Source organism: Anabrus simplex, chromosome X, assembly GCF_040414725.1.
Source record: "Anabrus simplex isolate iqAnaSimp1 chromosome X, ASM4041472v1, whole genome shotgun sequence".
NCBI classification, from domain to species: Eukaryota; Metazoa; Arthropoda; class Insecta; order Orthoptera; family Tettigoniidae; genus Anabrus; species Anabrus simplex.
This window is the reverse complement of record NC_090279.1, coordinates 158,505,125-158,524,371: the sequence shown is the minus strand read 5'-3', so window position 1 is coordinate 158,524,371 and position 19,247 is coordinate 158,505,125. Positions and strand designations below refer to the sequence as shown.

At 40.1% G+C, this 19,247-nt stretch overlaps 1 protein-coding gene across 1 annotated transcript in view; it reads right to left on the bottom strand.

Moving 5' to 3' along the window:
• LOC136886301 (synaptic vesicle 2-related protein) overlaps positions 1–14,768 on the bottom strand; it is a 90,885-nt gene extending 76,117 nt beyond the window's left edge. The window contains exons 1-3 of the mRNA XM_067159031.2: positions 14,717–14,768; positions 7,209–7,391; positions 3,114–3,298 (exon numbers count right to left, since the gene is read on the bottom strand). Coding sequence (XP_067015132.1) covers positions 3,114–3,298; positions 7,209–7,383 — 360 coding nt within the window. The 5' untranslated portion in view covers positions 7,384–7,391; positions 14,717–14,768. The remainder of the gene's footprint in view (positions 1–3,113; positions 3,299–7,208; positions 7,392–14,716) is intronic.
• Positions 14,769–19,247: the final 4,479 nt, after the last annotated feature.

The following is a 19,247-nucleotide window of genomic DNA, read 5'->3' as shown; positions in this document are numbered from 1 at the left end:
ACAAAACATGTCATTCTTTGTTTAATAGTGTGTATTTTTATCCACTGTCCAGATATGCCAGCTTTCAAAAGTCAAAAATCAGGAGAATTTTTTTTCTCGGTATATCCCGACATGTATAGACAAGAAATGTGTTTTTCCACCAATCAATACACAATTTATTGTAAATAGATTACACTAGTACCGGTTTCGGCCCTTAATGGCCATTATCAGCTAGTACATTATTAGTTTCCAGCCATTAGACAAATCACAAGTTGTTACTATGTTAGACATCCGGATGTCTATTGACAAAGGTCCATACCAACATCAGCCTCAGAACATTCTCGAAGATTACCTCACACAGCTAAACCAACATGACATAGAAGCAAAGGAACCACACAGAAGATAGAAGAATGGAAACTAAGCAACATGAACTTAAATTTTAATAAGTGTCTAACCTATACATACCAAATTTTAATGCGTTAAAACTTCATAAGTGTTTTATATTGTGGCCCATATGTTTTAATGTGTTCTGTATACTCATGTTCTGACTTATTGTAACTTTTTACCTTTGACCACAGATATTCTAACTTCATGCTACTGTATATTGCATTTCCATCCCCCATTAGACATCCGGATGTCTAACATAATAACAACTTGTGATTTGTCTAATGGCTGGAAACTAATCATGTACTAGCTGATGATGGCCATTAAGGGCCGAAACCAGTACTAGTGTAATCTATTTACAATAAATTGTGTATTGATTGGTGGAAAAACACGTTTCTTGTCTATACATTGAATCTATCAATACGGAAAATGAAATTTATAAATAATAATATCCCGACATGTTACGACATCATTGATGATGTAACTTTGAAGAATATTTAACATATTGTGTATGTTGGGTATTCAGTCCAAAGGCTGGTTGGATCCTCAACAGGTTCACCATTAGCTGTCATAGATAGCCTAGGTGTCACTGAAGAGGCGTACTAGGAAAATGAGGAGTGAGGTAGTTTCCCGTTGCTTTCCTCACTGAGCCAGAAGTTGCTATTGCACATCAGTCTGCCAAGTCCACTGAAATGCGTGCACCAACCGACCCTAGGAGCGACATTTTCACACCATTCATAGCAGGAACTGGCTGCATAAGGAATAGCATTACCAGCGTCACTCATACCTCAGCCACTTTCATACTGTCAAAGCCAAGTATAAGACTGAGACAGGTCAATGAAAGTAACAATTTTATTCTAGCCCATACCAGCAGACATAGTGCACTGTAAACACTACATCTTGTCAGCAAAGTTATAGTACTCAAACATGCAACTTCTCTTATTTATGAAAGTATTTATTTATTTCATTCATTCATTCAAATCATTTTTGCCCTTATGGACAGTGTTTGAACTCGAATATCTCATGATGACAATTTTCACTTCTTTCCCTTCTTCCTCTTCTCTTCCCAAAAATCTCTTCATCCTTTGGCTGTGCTCCTGTTTCCTTTGTTCTGTCCACAATGTTCCTGTCTTCTTCTTCTCATTTACTATAAATTTTGTATTCCTAATTTTGTTTCTATTTATTTACTTACAAATACTGAAATATTGTATGTATCTGAGCTTTAGAACACATGACTCTTCATTGTAACTGTCTTAGGCCTCTTCATATATTTCTGAACTTCATATATACTCAAAAGCACTGCCCTTGTTGAACGGGTTTTAAAGTTAATTTTTTCGGGCAGCTTTGATCTGAATCGAGTTTTTGTCCTTGTAAATAAGCTAAAAAGAATAGTTTCACAGTAGGCATTGCTGTGTGGAAATGATAAAATAAAAAGCAATATGTTAGAAATTCTGTCATATTTAAGAACAGCACCAGCTGATTGCATCTGTCTTGCCAGAGCCCACTGAACATCAATTCTCTCCAGCTACTTAAAGAATGAGGGAAAACGTGAGATTTTCAAAACAAAAACAAAAAAAAAAAAAAACCACAGGAATACTAAATCTGTTCTCAAAATCGGGATATAAGTCTCTGTGATCAGCAGCAAGGGAAGAAGGGCCAAAAATAGGCAGTCTCCCGCTAAAATCGGGGGAGTTGGCATGTCTGCTTGTCTAATAACCTTTTTTTACATGTATGCTGTATAATATTTATATTTAACTTGTGTGTTCCACAGACTGGAAAGCTTTTAAGTTATATTTAACTAAGTCGACACTGGAAAGTATGGCTTCTTTCTTTAAAAAAAAGAACTGTCAAATACCATAAGTCATGTGTTATGATGTAACTTTTCAACTGTATGACTCTGTGCAAATATTTTCAACCACAAGCCAAGATTGTGAAAACTATAGTACATGTTTCTAGAATGGAACCTTGACGTAATTTCTCAACTCGACGATGTGTAATAATCAACATTGTGAATTTTAATTTTCAAACTTTTTACTACAGAACTCAATTTTATAACACACATTTACTGGACATATTTATGTGTTTGACTAGTCAATTTTATAGTTCTCATGGCAGAAGATGACCTTGATGGAGATCGAAACTAGTACCACAATGTTTTAAGTATTTACATTATTAATAAAATTGTATCGAATATGTTAACTTTTTTTTCCTATTAGAATTGTATTACAATGAGCAAGAAAATGAGCATGTGCATTAGTCACCTAGTTGTAGTCAACTTGCATTCGGGAGATAGTGGGTTCAAACCCCATTGTCGGGAGCCCTGGTTTTATGTGGTTTCCCATTTTCACACTAGGCAAATGCTGGGGCTGTACCTTAATCAAGGCCATGGTCGCTTCCTTCTCCCTCCTAGCCCTTTCCTATTCCAATGTCACCATAAAACCTATCTGTGTTGGTGCGATGTAAAGCAAATTCTAAAGAAAAATTATATGTCACAAATATCTTGCATGAAAGTTAAGGGCGAGCCCTCCCTGTCTTCAAATCCTGACTATGCCACTGTTCTTTGTATGTATCTACCCTCTTTTCAAGCTTCCTATCTTTGATATATCTAGGAAGTTTAAAAAATAAAGTCCGACATATTTCTGGACTGCCATCACAGATATACATTTACCCCATCCCCACAAGTATACAATGAAAAAATAAATTGTGTTCTTTTAACACTGAGATTTACAACATAAAGCAGTGAAACTTACTGTGGTAGTAAGAGCCTGTTGGTAGCGAGAGATGTGCCAGCTGCAGTGTAGAGCTGGTGATAGAATACTGAGGATTGTCATCTCCATGCTGTCAGCCATCCAGCAGAGGCCAGTGAACAGGGAGAGCTTTACTTGGAACTTACCAAAGCCAAAGGCGTTCACAGCCTGAGTCACTGTAAATGTGTCTGCAACAAAACATGCATATTAAATACAATTCTGAATCTTTGACCAACTGAGATCCAAACTACAGAGATAGTGGAGAATATTTGTCATTTCTGAGTATCTTAATTTCCAAATAATTTGGTGGTTGCCTAAGACATTCGGTTTACTATAAAAACATTAAAAGTTTACACCTTGCTACCCAATATTCACCACATTCAGCTATGCGTGGAATGACTGTTGATTGTTTACTTCTCGCGGCCTTCTCACAAAGAACATGGTCGGGCAGTCCACAAAGCTGCCAACCTGTCCACTACGAAACTAAGATAAGCACTCATTTGAAAGGTGAATTATAACTTTCTTCTTGCCGTGCAAACTGTATGCACCACGGCCATAGATAAAAGCCTTTCAAAGGCACTGTTCTCATGACAGCGATTGGCTTACGGCAATAGCACTCATTCGAAAGAGGAATTATAACTTTTTCCCCCTTGCTGTGTGGACAGTATGCACCACGGTGATTTAGGAGCCACTGTTCTGATGACAGAGATTTGCTTTGCTGTTCTGTATTTCAGTTTGTTTCCTTTACATGTTCTACTTATTTCTGCTTTCATTCTGCTGGTGTTGGTAACAGAATCTAATTATCATCATTGATGGGAATGACGTCACATCCCATTTTATGTTGACCAATAGGAATGCAAGTAATAACTTCAGCATTGGAGAATGACAGGTGATGTTCTTAATAAAAGTAAATGTTCTTCTGGGGTGGGCTGGTGGGTTCCCGGACACCGCTATGAACACATCCCTCCTTTGAAAGGTACTTCAAGTAAGATTTGCATAATTTATACTTCCTTATAATGTTACAAACCTTGGGTAACACGGTGTCAACTTCTGCCACAGAGAATACCTATTCTTCGACGTGCCCACCAACTAGCCCACACAGTGCAAAAGAAACCAATACATACTGACTCCCTCACAATAAAAGTTCCATTCATCACCTAACCCAGAAAGAAGAAAAGGAACACATTACAAGACAAACACAATGGCAGGTCGGTATGGTAAGAGGAAGCACAGGAAGATGAGACAAGGACAATCTACACATCTTCAAACAGACAGGCTCTCTTCTCATGGTTTCAGCGTATGTGATCCACACCAGGAGTACTTGATACGAGAACTGGAAAAGATCCAAAGGAAAGCAGCACAATTTGTTCTGGGTGATTTCCAACAAAGGAGTAGTGTTACGAACAGGTTGCAAACTTTGGGCTGGAAAGACTTGGGATTAAGGAGACGAGATGCCTGACTGTGGTATGTTCCGAGCTGTCAGTGGAGAGATGGCATGGAATGACACAAGTAGATGAGTAAGCTTGAGTGGAGCTTTTAAAAGTAGGAAAGATGAAGATAAAGTTGAATTTCAAAAGGATAAATTGGAGTAAATATTCATTTACAGGATGAGGAGTAAAGGACTGGAATAAATTATCAAGGGAAATTTTTGATAAATTTCAAAGTTCTTTTGAAATGTTTAAGAAAAAGCTAGGTAAACAACTCGTAGGGAATCTGTCACCTGGGTGACAGCCTTAAACGGAGATCAGTGGTGACTGACCGACTGACTGATTATCCCCAGTTCGATATAGCTGTTGATTCCCATAGGGAATCTGAAATATTTGTCCCGAATGAGTGAATTTATAATACCAATGTAGTTGGTCCGTTATTGGACATTATAAATTTTCCATCTAACTCATTCCTGGTTGCCAGCGTTTCGCCTCAGTGTGCTAAGTTGGGCTCATCAGTTGGTACATAGCACGCCCACTGCCGGTGGCTCCAAGTAGCCTACGCAGTGGCCTCCATGGTATGCATTAGCCATGAGTCTTGGTGGGTGTGCTATGTACCAACTGATGAGCCCGACTTAGCACACTGGGGCAAAACTCTGGCAACCAGGAATGAGTTTGCTGGAAAATTTATAATGTCCAATAACGGACCAACTACATTGGTATACAAAGTTCTTCTACATCCAACTCTTCTCAGCCCCCAGTGAGCTCATTTCTGCTTCCCAGCTTCATTAAGGGTGTGGGCATCAACAATTGTTGAAGGGCCATCTCCACAGATCTTCAGTTTGTTCCTTTCCAATATCTACACAAAATAATTTTTTCTAGCAGTTTAATAATAATAATGCTATTGGCTTTACGTCCCACTAACTACTCTTTTATGGTTTTTGGAAGACGCCGAGCTGCCAGAATTTTGTCCTGCAAGAGTTCTTTTACGTGCCAGTAAATCTACCGATACGAGGTTGATGTATTTGAGCACCTTCAAATACGACCGGACTGAGCCAGGATTGAACCTGCCAAGTTGGGGTCAGAAGGCCAGCACCCCAACAGTCTGAGCCACTCAGCCGGACTGTTTCTAGCAGTTTAACATTGCACAAACTCACATTAGGTTTTCAACAATGATGAAAAAAGGAAAGGGATAGCTAAAATTGGGAACAAAGTGTATGTGGCTTTAACTAAAGTTCAGCCTCAGCATTTTCCTGGTGTGAAAATGGAAAATCATGGAAAACCATCTTCAGGGCTGTCAATGGTAGGGTTCAAACCCACCATATCCAACATACAAGCTTACAGATACACGGCCAATACCATGCTGTCTATTCACTCTATGATGATGAGACGACCCATTGAACGAGCTAAAAGTTTATATGTCAGGTTTATATCAAAGTGGAGCATCTCTTCTTGGCTTTATCAACCAATGTATACCACAGAAATGAAATCAAAAGGACAGTTGAGTCTCCCCTACACCCTGAAAAATAAAAGGAATAGATCGTGTAAAGGTCAAAAATATCCGGAGGGAAGTGGAATTTTGAGCTGAGAAATCTATGGAGGAGATGTTGTGAACACCACACAAGTTCAATGGCTTGGGCATGTGAAAAAATGCAATACACAAAAAGACCACATACACAGTTTAAGTCTATTAGATATAATGAAGGTAAATAATTACATGATTTAATCTATCACAGTAACCCTTTTAAACAGGTACTTCATTGCTTAAAACTTTTAAGTTCAAGTCTTAGGTGAGCAAGGGGCAAGGTAGGGTAACCCGGGAGGAAAAGGTAATATTCTAGGAAGTGATAGAACTGGTCATTGTGATCAAAAAGATTCATATGAACATGGGGTTAATATGAGATGGTTGTTGAGATAGCCCTGTTTGAATGGAAACATTGATAACCTGTTAAATTCAATTAACTGTTTTATTTCTCTTTGTATTTGTGGTAGTACCATTCCCTGGCCACCCAGGTCTCCTGACCGCAAACCCCTTAGATTACTGTTTATGGGGTTGGGTGAAGAGTGAAGTCTACAGAAGAAAAGTTCATACAAGAGACGAACTGTTCGCTTGCATAGTGGAAACTTATGCTGGCGTACGGGAATGGTGTGATGATCTTCGATGGGCAACATGTCATATTCTTCAGCGAGTTGACAAATGCATTGACGTCAATGATGGGATTTTTGAGAACTTACTGTGAAAACATTGTCACTGGGCCACAAAATGATAGGACATAAAACAAAAAAGGTTGTATATTGTAATCTTGTTATTACTGTTATGGAAAAAAAAAGAGAAACATAAAAGCAATTATAACAAATATCCCCCAGTTATCAAAGTTTACATTCAAACAAGGTTATCTCAACAACCGTCTCGTATTGACCACATGTTCATATGAACAAAATGATCAGTTCTATTACATCCTAGAAAATTTCCTTTTCCTCCTAAGTCACCCTGTATACGTGGAGAGCAGGGAGGAGACCTCAGGGAAGAAGTTGGTTGGACCAACTAACAGACGATATGAAGCAAAGAGGAATAAGTGGGAGGATCTGCATGGAGACTGAGAAATACTCCAGAGAAGGTTCATCCCAGTAAACTGGAAGGGTTTGATGATAATGAAACTAGATTACTTACCATCAGGAACTACTGAAACTGATGCCATTTCTATCTCATCCACTATATGATTGCTGTAGTCATCATCGTGAGTGTGGCCACTCGGGAGAGAGTTAGTGTTATCATCTAGATCTTCATAGTTGGAACCACGGGAGGACTTAGTTGCTCGTTGAACTGCCGAGAGCAACTGGGCCATTGTTCAGTCTGCAACACAGGTCAAAACCCAAAAATTAAAACTTGGTGTCATTTTTAAGGATCTCATTGCATGATTATCAATCACCTGTACAAGGAGTTGGGAAGTAATTTCAGTAAAAGTAATCAAATTACTACAATCTTGTACAATTACCTGGGATGTAAAACACAAAACAGTGTATTATATGTGACTAGGAGAGCACGTCATCCACATTATGAGGAGTTATGTCGTACCTGATAAAATTAATTACAACTTTGCAATAGGTGTTTCCAATAAAGTTCAGTTTTTTCTGCCTACTGGTAAAGTAAACCAAAACATCAAGATTGACACACTGGAGCCTACGGTCTGTACATGGAATCTGTGTAGTATGGTCGGACATAACAATGCTCCCTTTACTTTCTCCCACAAGTCTCAAGAAGGCCCCACATACTATTTTGTATAAAATGCCCATCTACACAGCATATACCAAAATTCTGATGTGATGCACCTGATTTCCCTTAGACTAACTACTGAAAATGAAAACCTACAACCTGTTTTCCAGTCATTGACCGGGTCAGGGATGTAATGAATGAAACATATATAGGCTGTAATTACAATGGGGTCGCCATTCCCAAGGTGATTTAGTAATGGGTGATAAATGCTATGAAATGATAATGGAGAGTGTTGCTGGAATGAAAGATGACAGGGAAAACCGGAGTACCCGGAGAAAAACCTGTCCCGCCTCCGCTTTGTCCAGCACAAATCTCACATGGAGTGACCGGGATTTGAACCACGGTATCCAGCGGTGAGAGGCCGACGCGCTGCCGTTAGACTAACTACTATTATTTAAAAATATTATAGTGCTATTAAAACAATGTGCGTCTTCTGACAGCTCCCAGCGTGGTAGTAAGTGGTGGCAGTTACTATGGCAACCAGACCACGCCTCCCGTTTAAGCCAATCCCAGCTCAACACGCATTCTCCCTTTTCCTACCCCCTCTGTCTTAAAGCTCCGAGAGACGGTCGGTCCGAGTTCCACGTTGCCAATATAGTGTACCGTAGCACATGTGGCTGGGCTATATAACAATGTCTGCTTTGAGTGATATGATTATCTGTATAGCATGTTTTTGAAACCAGCTAAATATTTATAGTACTATTGTGTTTGTGTAAATAAGTATATCGTTATCAAGGCTGGCATTTTAATGTAGTGTAAATTTTAGTATTGTGTAGTATAGTGTCATTTTAACACCTTGTCATTTGCTAAACTATAAAATGATGCAACTCATTCAGAGCGCCGCTAAACGACGAGGGTGACCAAGAATTCATTCCCTCGAAAAAAGGCAAGCGTAATGACGAGGCGTGGCTTAGTTATTCTTGATCAAGCTCGCGATATGCTGTGTGCCTTACGAGAATATTTTGAGGCTGAAAGGGAAAATGGAGACCCACTGATAGACATTAGCAAAGTTTTAGAAAGAACAGCAGCAGCTTAAAGATCTCAAGCTAAAGTAATTAGAATATGGAAATTTAAAAATATAAAAAAATAAAAGGAGCCCTGCAAAGAAAGTGAAGAGGAAAGAGAGGGAGTGAATGTATCTGGACCATCACATGACGGTGTTCCCAGCACCCTTCAAAATTGTGATAATGTTTATTATTTTTCGGTTTGTAAAATAATAATTATACATTTTTCTTCTTCCCCTGTGCTTCCTTCTCAAAGGTGGATAAATCATGTGAGATTTCAGAAATTAAGAATCACGACCTGTAATTAGATTATATAAGGCTCTTTTCTTCAGATTTCAATAAAATGAGGTCCCATGACTAATGATCACAAGTTTAAAGGCACTCGAAACGACACGGTGAAAGATGGACCTTTACCTCTCACAACTCTAATTTCAATTATAGCTGGCATTTTAAATTGTGCCGACACCTATGACAACGTCCCTCCAGGGTCACAGTAGAATTGGAGTCTAACAATAGCAAGAAATTAAGACGAAGCTCCCTTCCCAAAAATACTGATCAGCAATCAGCTTCAAAGTTCCACATTAGACTCAATCAAAGGCACTTTATACAAACTCATAATATATAACAACTTACCTGGAAGGAACGGAAGAAGAAACATTCAACAATTTGAACAGTGTCACGAAGACAAACATTTTTTAAAAAATTTTAACCGCAAACAAACAGACATTTTTATTGTAACAAAATGAAAAATTTTTAACAACTATTCAAATGAATAGACATAGTTTTTAAGCTGACCAACTATGTAATCATCTGTTCTCATATCATTAACACACTAACCCCTACATTGTTTTTAATATCACTTAATTTAATTGGTATTTTATTAGTTTTTATGAGAATCAATGTACCTACAAATTAACGTGTTTAAAATCTTAGCAATTCACCTAAGCTTTAATAACAGCTGAGGATGTTCCTAAGTAGGAACGAAACATGTACTGTTGACAAATAAAAATTTGCTAAAAGGCAAATTAAAAAGTATCAAAACGGTGGAAGAATTTTAATATTGTAAATCTTAGTGACCTATGACAGGGTCCGACAAATTTCTCCTCTTTATATATACAAAAATCTCTTAGATATTTCTCCCATCCTCACCAGGATTTGAACCCAGAATATTGAGGTAGGCCAGTCAAAGTGCCATTCTGCTACTGAAATCTACCTAAAATTGAAATAAATCTTCCGGGTACAGACTGATAAAGGCCTAAGAGAAAAGCGAATGAGGAGTATGTCTTACGATATTTGAGCTGATAAATTTACTGCTGAGCTACCTTGGTATAACAGCAACAATATTTAATGTTATTCTAACGCTCTCATGATGCATATTATTTTCCGCAGTGCCTAGCAAAGTGCGAGAGGCTTTCCATCTGGATCATGTGGCAACGCAGCGCTCCCACTCCTTTGCTCGGCACCATGTGCTGCGAGTTGTCAGAACATGCACGTTGTTTCAATAGGACTATAGTATGTAGCTTTTTTGTTTTTTGTCGGTATGAAACATAAGCTCACCAGACAAAAGTTAGTCATCCTAGTACACATGCACAAAAGGATTGTTAAGCCTGTATAGATGGGGCAGCGAATGAGTCCTGTGCTCAAGAGCAAACGCACTGCCTCTACGTGGGCATAAGGCAGTAGCGGTCAGTGAGACATTGATGTTTCAAGCGGACAGTGTACGTCAACATGGGTAGATGTAAGAATGTGACAAGATGGCCAGAAAGGGGCAATCGTTTGGCCATGCCAATGGCCGTACGGTGCGTGAAGTTGCTGGATTTGTTGGTGTTTTGCAGCAGACTGTTCAACGTGTCTACAAGCAGTGGTATACACAGCAGAATTGTGGTCAGAAAAAGATCTTGACTGAGAGGGACTGGAGATGCATTTCACGGCTTGTAAATGCTTCCAAACCCGACAGGAATTGCTGCAGTCAGTGAATGAAGGTCCCTCCCAACCAGTTAGTAAAAGAATATTCCGACGGGAACCGAATGCAATGAACATTTGGAGTTTGTCACCTCGCAAAAGGCACATAAAGCTGCGCGTCTTCAATGGGCTAGAAATCATCGAACGTGGACAGTAGCCGACTGACGGAACGTAACGTAGTCTGACAAATCACGTTTTTGCCTGTATTCCAATAATGCATGTCGGCGAGTGCATCAAAGTCCAAATGAAGCATTTCATCCTGGATGTGTGCAAAGTGAGTTTCTAGCCAGAGGTGGATCTGTGATGTTTCAGGGGGGGGGGGGTGTTTTTCGTATCATGGATTGGGCCCGCTCACTGAAGTGACCACTAACATGAACCAATATATTTGTTTAAACATTCTGGATGATCAGCTGTTGCCTTCCAGTCAACAACTGCATGATGAGTATGTTATTGAGACCCCAATTTTTCATCGAACTGGACGCATATGTCACTGATTTTATGAACACTCCCCCACCCCATTACATCTCGTCTGGCCTGCAAAATCACCTCGAACTCAACTGAAAATCTGTGGGACATGTCGGAACATCGGGTAAAACGCTGACATCAGCATCCCTGCAATTTGGTGGAAATGCATGATCAGATCCTCACTGAGTTGCTTAACTTGAATGTGACATACCTGCACAACCTCGTGGACCGAATTCAGGCAGTTATCAAATGCAGGAAAGTGTTGCAGTATGATAAATTTACAAAAATACTGTTCAACTGAAGTTCTAAGAAATGTTACAGCTATAAACTAATATGTCCAACCCTTATCCCATTTCTCTAGGGGTTGGGTGGGAAGTGAGATGAAACTTTGGAGCGAGTTTTTATAACCAGATGCCCTTCCTGACATCAACCTCATCAGAGGAGTCAACAAGATGAAATGAATGACATGATTGATATATGATAATAGGAAGGGAGAGGGTGAAACCCAGTGCCGGCATATAGCCTACTTTTGTTGAATAGCACCAAGGGATCCGCTTCAGGCGGATGAATCATCATCAACAGCATCATATGCCCTCACTCCACATGAACAGTGCGGAAAAGTTTGGAATTGAATCCAGGCTTTTGGCATGCAATCTAGTGATTAGAAATTGTATACTGCCAACTCTCCTACCCTTCTGACCAATATTCTCATGGTGAAATTATTTTGACCAATGGGACTCGTACCTGTTAACCACGGTGTCAGACCATACAGACTTGATGCCTTAACGATCACAGACACCAACTGCGCTGTTACAGCCATATGCTGGCATGTCTTAAATCTCCATAATTACAGTTACATCTATATAAAACCAAATTACACCTTTACATGTTCTCTGCTTCAAGACCTACACTCAAATATGGAGCTATGTTGTGAAGGAAGCCATTCTCTTTCAGTATCAACTCAATATTTCGAAACACGAAATATAACACTTAGAACACTATAACATACCAGTAGAAACACTAATACAATTTTTTTTTCTATTCGCTTTACGTCGCACCGACACATGTCTTATGGGGACGACGGGATAGGAAAGGCCTAGGAATGGGAAGGAAGCAGCCGTGGCCTTATAATACATTCTTATTTTACAGGTATGTGTTCTAAGTGTTATAGCCTACTGTGTGTTTTGACAGATTGGAAATACTAGGTTATATCAAATTAGCATCAACAAGTTATGTTCCCTCTTTCCCACTCCATTTCTTTCATCCTGACTAAGTTCTACTCGCTGCACCAGCCATCTACAATGCTGCCTGCGTGACAGAAATGTATCACTATTCACAGAAAATATTTCAAAGGAAACGTGATGTATATGTGTTCAGCATAGTAAACTAATTCTTGGAACCTTTTCATATCTTTTGTATATAGCCAACTCACACTGGAAATTCCACAGCATTTTCAGAAGAACGTATACACAAGCAAATGTCTTAGCCAGTATTAAACAAAGAAAATCAATCTATACAAATTACATTTTAATCCAGTCAGGTTCCATAAAATTGATGCTTTGGAATCTATGAAGTGGCAGTGAGAAAACAAGCATTACTGGAAACCATTTCCCCATACTTTTTACAGAGTTGTCACATTAGCTGTGATTTCTTTGGCATTAAAAAAACTGATGTTACATCAGATGACATTTTTGTTGTGGAAACACGATGATGTCAGGCAGCGAAACGTCCAGGAATATGAAGGAACCTCCAAGGCAGTTACTGACCAAATGTAACCAATGCGTACGTGTAGTTATGCAGAAGAAATCAGCTGGTTCATGCCCAGAATTTCCTCTCACTGCATCTCTTCGGTGATGAGCGAATTCAACAAAACATTTCTCTGTTTGTAGTATGTCTGCCTATCTGAAGTAAATTTATAACAGATGCCTTTAGAACTTATCTGGTTGAAATTTTTATTCTTCAGGAGATGTCTTCCATGACTGACTGACTGCTACGCCATTAGTCATACACTGATTAGGCTATATTGTTAAAAATAGTCTAAAGCAGACCCTACACGGTCAACAAAACTGTCAGTACTGAAAAATATTGACAATAATACTGATCATGTGTGGACTGGAATGATGGAACGAAGGCCGGTACTGAAGCAGATCCGGATTTCCTTATCTGCGAGCGTCAGTACTGCAGAGTGGTGGGGATACTGACAGTTATACTGACCATGTGAGTGCGTTTGTCATTATTTCTGTCAGTATTAACGGAGCAGCGATGGACGACAAATGCGTTTCTCACCAAAGCTAAGTAGAGGTGCTTGTGGAACCACCAAGTAGGCCTATCGCAAACAGAGACTATGAAGAAATTATAACCTCCACAGGCCCCCAAAATAAAAGCGCCTTAGTCCATAAGCATTATTTTTTTTTTTTGCTAATTGCTTTACGTCACACGGACACAGATAGGTCTTATGGCGACGATGGGACAGGCAAGGGCTAGGAGTGGGAAGGAAGCGGCCGTGGCCTTAATTAAGGTACAGCCCCAGCATTTGCCTGGTGTGAAAATGGGAAACCACGGAAAACCATTTTCAGGGCTGCCGACAGTGGGGTTCGAACCTACTATCTCCCAAATACTGGATACTGGCCGCACTTAAGCGACTGCAGCTATAGAGCTCGGTCATAAGCATAATATGTCATAAGGAATGACTTTTGGCCTCCATCTAGTGGTGATGAGTAAATCCGGTACAGTACCTTAAAACATCATACATACCATACTCGTCCACTTACCTAGTAAAGAAATGAGATAATGTATGTTTATAACAATATCACCTATCATGTCGTTAGGTTAGGATACTTAAAAGCGCAAACAAGTATGAACGCCGTACTGAATCTGTTTATGTATATCCATGTATATGGCATTACCGGAACCACCATCGTCCCATGACTTATAATAAATTTACAGAAGACTAAATCAGTTTTTTTTATGTCCTTTACTTGTATTATAACTCTTAACATAAATTATACTCCCCACACCCAAAAATGCAAAAATTGTTTAGGAATTGACAATAATTATACATGCAATTACCTTGTTTTTAGGATTTCTTCAATTACCAATACTATGTTTATAACGATTATCGCCTATCATGCCGTTAGGTTAGGATACTTAAAAGTGCAAACAAGTATCCCGCGATATTACATTATAACGGTAATTTCCATACACATTACTTCCTCGACTATCAATTGTATCCATATACATACTGTACTTCAAATAGCTCGGACCTTATGTCATTAATATTTCGACCACGTTTACAACAGAGCTTGACATACGTCAAACACGCCCCCACAATCGGCAAGAGAAAACAAACAAGTTTTACAAGTACTACAATAATATTCTAGATCTCAGTCATCGTTTCCTTTAATTAACATATCTTCAAACATTCTGTCACTCAGTAAATTTATTTCCTTAAAAGTACAGCAAGAACATACGTACATAACGGTAAAGAGCTGGGAGTCATCAGTCACTCGCTAACGTTCAAAGAACTTCTCTACTTGAAGAAATGCACTCGTGTGGAACGAAAATAGCGGAAGTAACTTGAGGTTTTCGACGCAGGGGAGTGTAATATATTTTTGTGGACCTCCTTGATTATTTTACGGGAGTAGTAATGGGGAGAAGCAGTTCACCTCTGCGAACTAGTTCATTCACTCTCGCTCCCAAGAAAGAACTACTTCACAATGTGCAATTTTCCCGCCAGAGCGCTCTGCAACCACTGAAGTAGTTCGTACGCGAACATGTTCCTTCTCATCCCTTCACACAAGGCTTCATCGCTTCGCGAGCTTTCAAAAACACCGCCGTTCAAAAACGAGGAAGTACACAAAGTGGACAACAGATAGCACGGAAGTGCACTTCTCTCTAACATTCGTAGATGCTACAGAGGTGAACGTTCCTATTACCGGTAATTGCAGTTCACAATTTCTCCCCCCGCCCCCAAACCCTCAGGAATGTAAGTGTATGAGAAATAATATTTCTTTTCAAAGATAATAAAAATTTCTGTTAGATATTGTCGACAGTTTTATACTTGAAAATGAGATGTTTTAAACGCTGATCTATTATCGCAAGAGAACCCTTTTCTTGATGGCGATTTCATCCCCTGACTGAAACTTATAACGTCTGAGCCAAAGAGGATAGTCAAGAGGATAGCGTTAGTCAACTTTTTTTCGCCGGTAGCGCTAAACGTCAGACCCCAACCCTCGTGGTTAGAGGTGTGACGGTCCAGAGAAAATGTGTCACTGCTCCAACTGCTCCAGTGACACGACTGGAGCAGTGACACGTTGCCGGTCCAGTGACAAACCGGTCCAACCACAGATGGTGCTGAGGAGCATGGGATAGCATGCTGAGCGCGGTGACACGCTGCCGGTCCAGTGACAAACCGGTCCAGCAACAGATGGAGCTGAGGATCATGGCTCCGCGGTGACACGCTACCGGTCCAGTGACAACCGGTACAAGCACAAATGGAGCTGAGGAACACTGTTGCCAGCCCATAAATATTTTCTCCACCCATTTTTAGTTCAAAATCTGCTAAATTTCGAACTGAAGTAAAAGAGCATATATCAACTGTGTTAATAGAGGGGATTAACTCAACACTCACCGCATTATACGCTCTGAAACAGATCTGCAGATCTGACGTCCTGTGGTTGCATATGAAGCCACATGGTACTACTCTCTTTCAAAATATATGCTGGCAGTTCAAAGTGCAAAGCACATCCGGAAATTCTCAAATCTGTTTCGAAAGTTACTTTCACTTTCATTACTGTTTTCATTGGTTTTGATAAGTACGGAAAAAAATAATGTCTAACACTTTCGCATTTATATTGCACTACCAATAGGTGCACCGTCCGTGTTTGGGATTACTAGGATGCTTAACCAACTAGTCTTTTAAAGTTTAATTCTTTAACCACTTTTTACGAAATATCTGACTGTACATTTAACCTTTTCTTTTGACATATTGACATACCAAACATAACCTGACGTCAAAAGAAACACGATATCAAACACGACACTACCCGTCTCCTCTCATCAAGAGCACAGTAACGATTGCAACCAATTCTGGCTAAGGTTGTGGGCCAGAGCTGCTCTCATTGTGTTATACGGGCCCGCCTGAAAAAATTACAACTCGGGCCCTGTCAAATAAAATGTAAAATGTATGAATAAAACCAAACTCCATTGCGCAACAGCGCCGAAGGGTCATGACCTACCAAGCGACCGAAAACCTATGAATAACTAATGTAAATTAAATCACCGAGCTTGATAGCTGCAGTCGCTTAAGTGCGGCCAGTGTCCAGTATTCGGGAGATAGTGGGTTCGAACCCCACTGTCGGCAGCCCTGAAGATGGTCTTCCGTGGTTTCCCATTTTCACACCAGGCAAATTTAATTAATTAAGACCACGGCCGCTTCCTTCCCACTCCTAGCCCTTTCCTGTCCCATCGTCGCCGTAAGACCTATCTGTGTCGGTGCGACGTAAAGCAACTTGCAAATGAAATCACAGCAGGAAGATGTAATGCAATACATTGTCAATTTATGTAAGCAAATGAATTATTCATTACTGTAAGATTTCGAACAAAATATTTAAAGGTTCTTTAAGTTGATGCCATCCTGGTGGGAACATCCAAATGTTGTCCATCGATAACATCACAGGGAAATTAAATTAAAATTACCAATCTCTATTCCCTGACAGGTTTACAGGACGCGTGTGCGTCTCCGATAACCCTTCCAAAAATATGAATTCATGCTCCGCACGTGTGAATGAGTCATGCACTCAAATGCTATTACTTAGGAAATGTATACATGGCATCACGCACCCACACGATTACGCGAAGCGCTGTGCTAGTATTTACTTGACTCACCTAATTTACCAAATGATAAATTAAAGTATACATGGCATCACGCACCCACACGATTACGCGAAGCGCTGTGCTAGTATTTACTTGACTCACATCATTTACCAAATGATAAATTAAAATCCACCAGAATGATATTATTATTATTATTATTATTATTATTATTATTATTATTATTATTATTATTATTATTATTATTATTATTATTATTGCTGGCCCCGTGATGTAGGGTTAGCGTGCCTGCCTCTTACCCGGAGGCCCCGGGTTCGATTCCCGGCCAGGTCAGGATTTTTACCTGAACCTGAGGGCTGATTCGAGGTCCACTCAGCCTACGTGATTAGAATTGAGGAGCTATATGACGGTGAGATAGCGGCCCCGGTCTAGAAAGCCAAGAATAACGGCCGAGGGGAATCGTCGTGCTGACCACACGACACCTCGTAATCTGCATGCCTTCGGGCTGAGCAGCGGTCACTTGGTAGGCCCATGCCCTTTGAGGGCTGTAGTGCCATGGAGTTTGGTTTGGTTTATTATTATTATTATTATTATTATTATTATTATTATTATTATTATTATTATTATTATTATTATTTGTAGAAATGTTTTAGTGATGAAGTAGATTACTGTGGATTTCTTTCGTTCACATTAAATAATGAACACCGTACCGGTATGTCTCCGTCCTGTTCTTGTCACATCCTCCCTAACGGTACGGGACGACGACGGCTGTGTCGCTGGACCGTTTGCGGATAGCAGTAGCAACACTGTCACAGCAGTGGACCGGTACAGGACGCTGTGAGTCGCAGCGCAAGACCGTCACAGTTTGGTCACAGTAGCAGACAGCAGTGGACCGGTAGCAGCAAACTGCGAGTCGCAGCGCAAGACTGTCACAGTAGCAGTGGACCGGTAGCAGCAAACTGCGAGTCGCAGCGCAAGACTGTCACAGTAGCAGTGGACCGGTAGCAGCCAACTGTGAGTCGCAGCGCAAGACTGTCACAGTAGCAGTGGACCGGTAGAGAAGAGGCTCCTGGAGCAGGTTGTCACTGCTCCATTCGGAGAATAGGTGACGCGTACCGGTACAGCAGTACCGACTCACCTCTACTCGTGGTCCTTTGTTTGTATAGTGGTCTTAGAGATAAAGTTCGTGAAGTAGTGCTGTGATTTACGGAAGTTTCTATTAGTGATAATGATTGTTTTGCCTGTGAAATTTATTTTATTCTCGTAGTGCACTAGTGTTGGAATTAGGTGTAGGCTACATTTTATTAATTCAGTAGTGAGTACAGTAGTTTTATGTCCTGTACATAGGTTAGCCACATTACTTTACTCAGTTTCATTCATAGTGTTTTCGCGGTAACAGATAACGACATACACTATTAGGTTACATCCTAGTTTATACTTGGTCAAGCATTCCTTATGGCTACTCGTTCCAGAAAATGTAGCCAAATTTGGGGCTTCTTTACTGATCTAGGCGATAATAAGGCAAAGTGTAAATTTTGCTCTAAAGTGATATCCTACAAAGGAGGGAACATTTTTAATTTAAATCGTCATGTCCGAACAGTCCATCCCACCGTGTCATTGTCTGCTCAACGTTTGGCCCCTCCGCGCCCAGACTCTCCGGACGATCCAAATGCTTATCCGGCGACCTCCTCATCTTCGGTCTCTTCAAGTACCATCGCTCCTACAAGCATAACATCGATAATGACTACGACGATAGCAACAACAACAACAACAACAACAACAACAACGCCACATGTGACTCTCGGAAACAGTGCTATTTCTGCATATTTTCCCAAGCCCCTCTCTAACAGAAGAAGTCAGGAACTCGATTTTTTGCTACTGAAACTAATAGTGAACAATTATTTACCGTTTCAGATAGTAGAGAGTGAGGACCTGCAGAGGTTCATTTCTAAATTAAATAGTGCCTACAAAATGCCGAGTCGTAAGACTTTAAGTAATACGCTACTCCCCCAATTGTACACTATGACAAAAGAAAAAGTGAGGAAAGATGTGCAGTCGGCAAGTAATGTTGCAGTCACCACGGACAGCTGGACGTCTTCCAACAACTAGAGCTATGTTTCAGTGACGTGCCACTATTTAGACGCCGACCTCAAACTGAAATCTTCATTGCTGG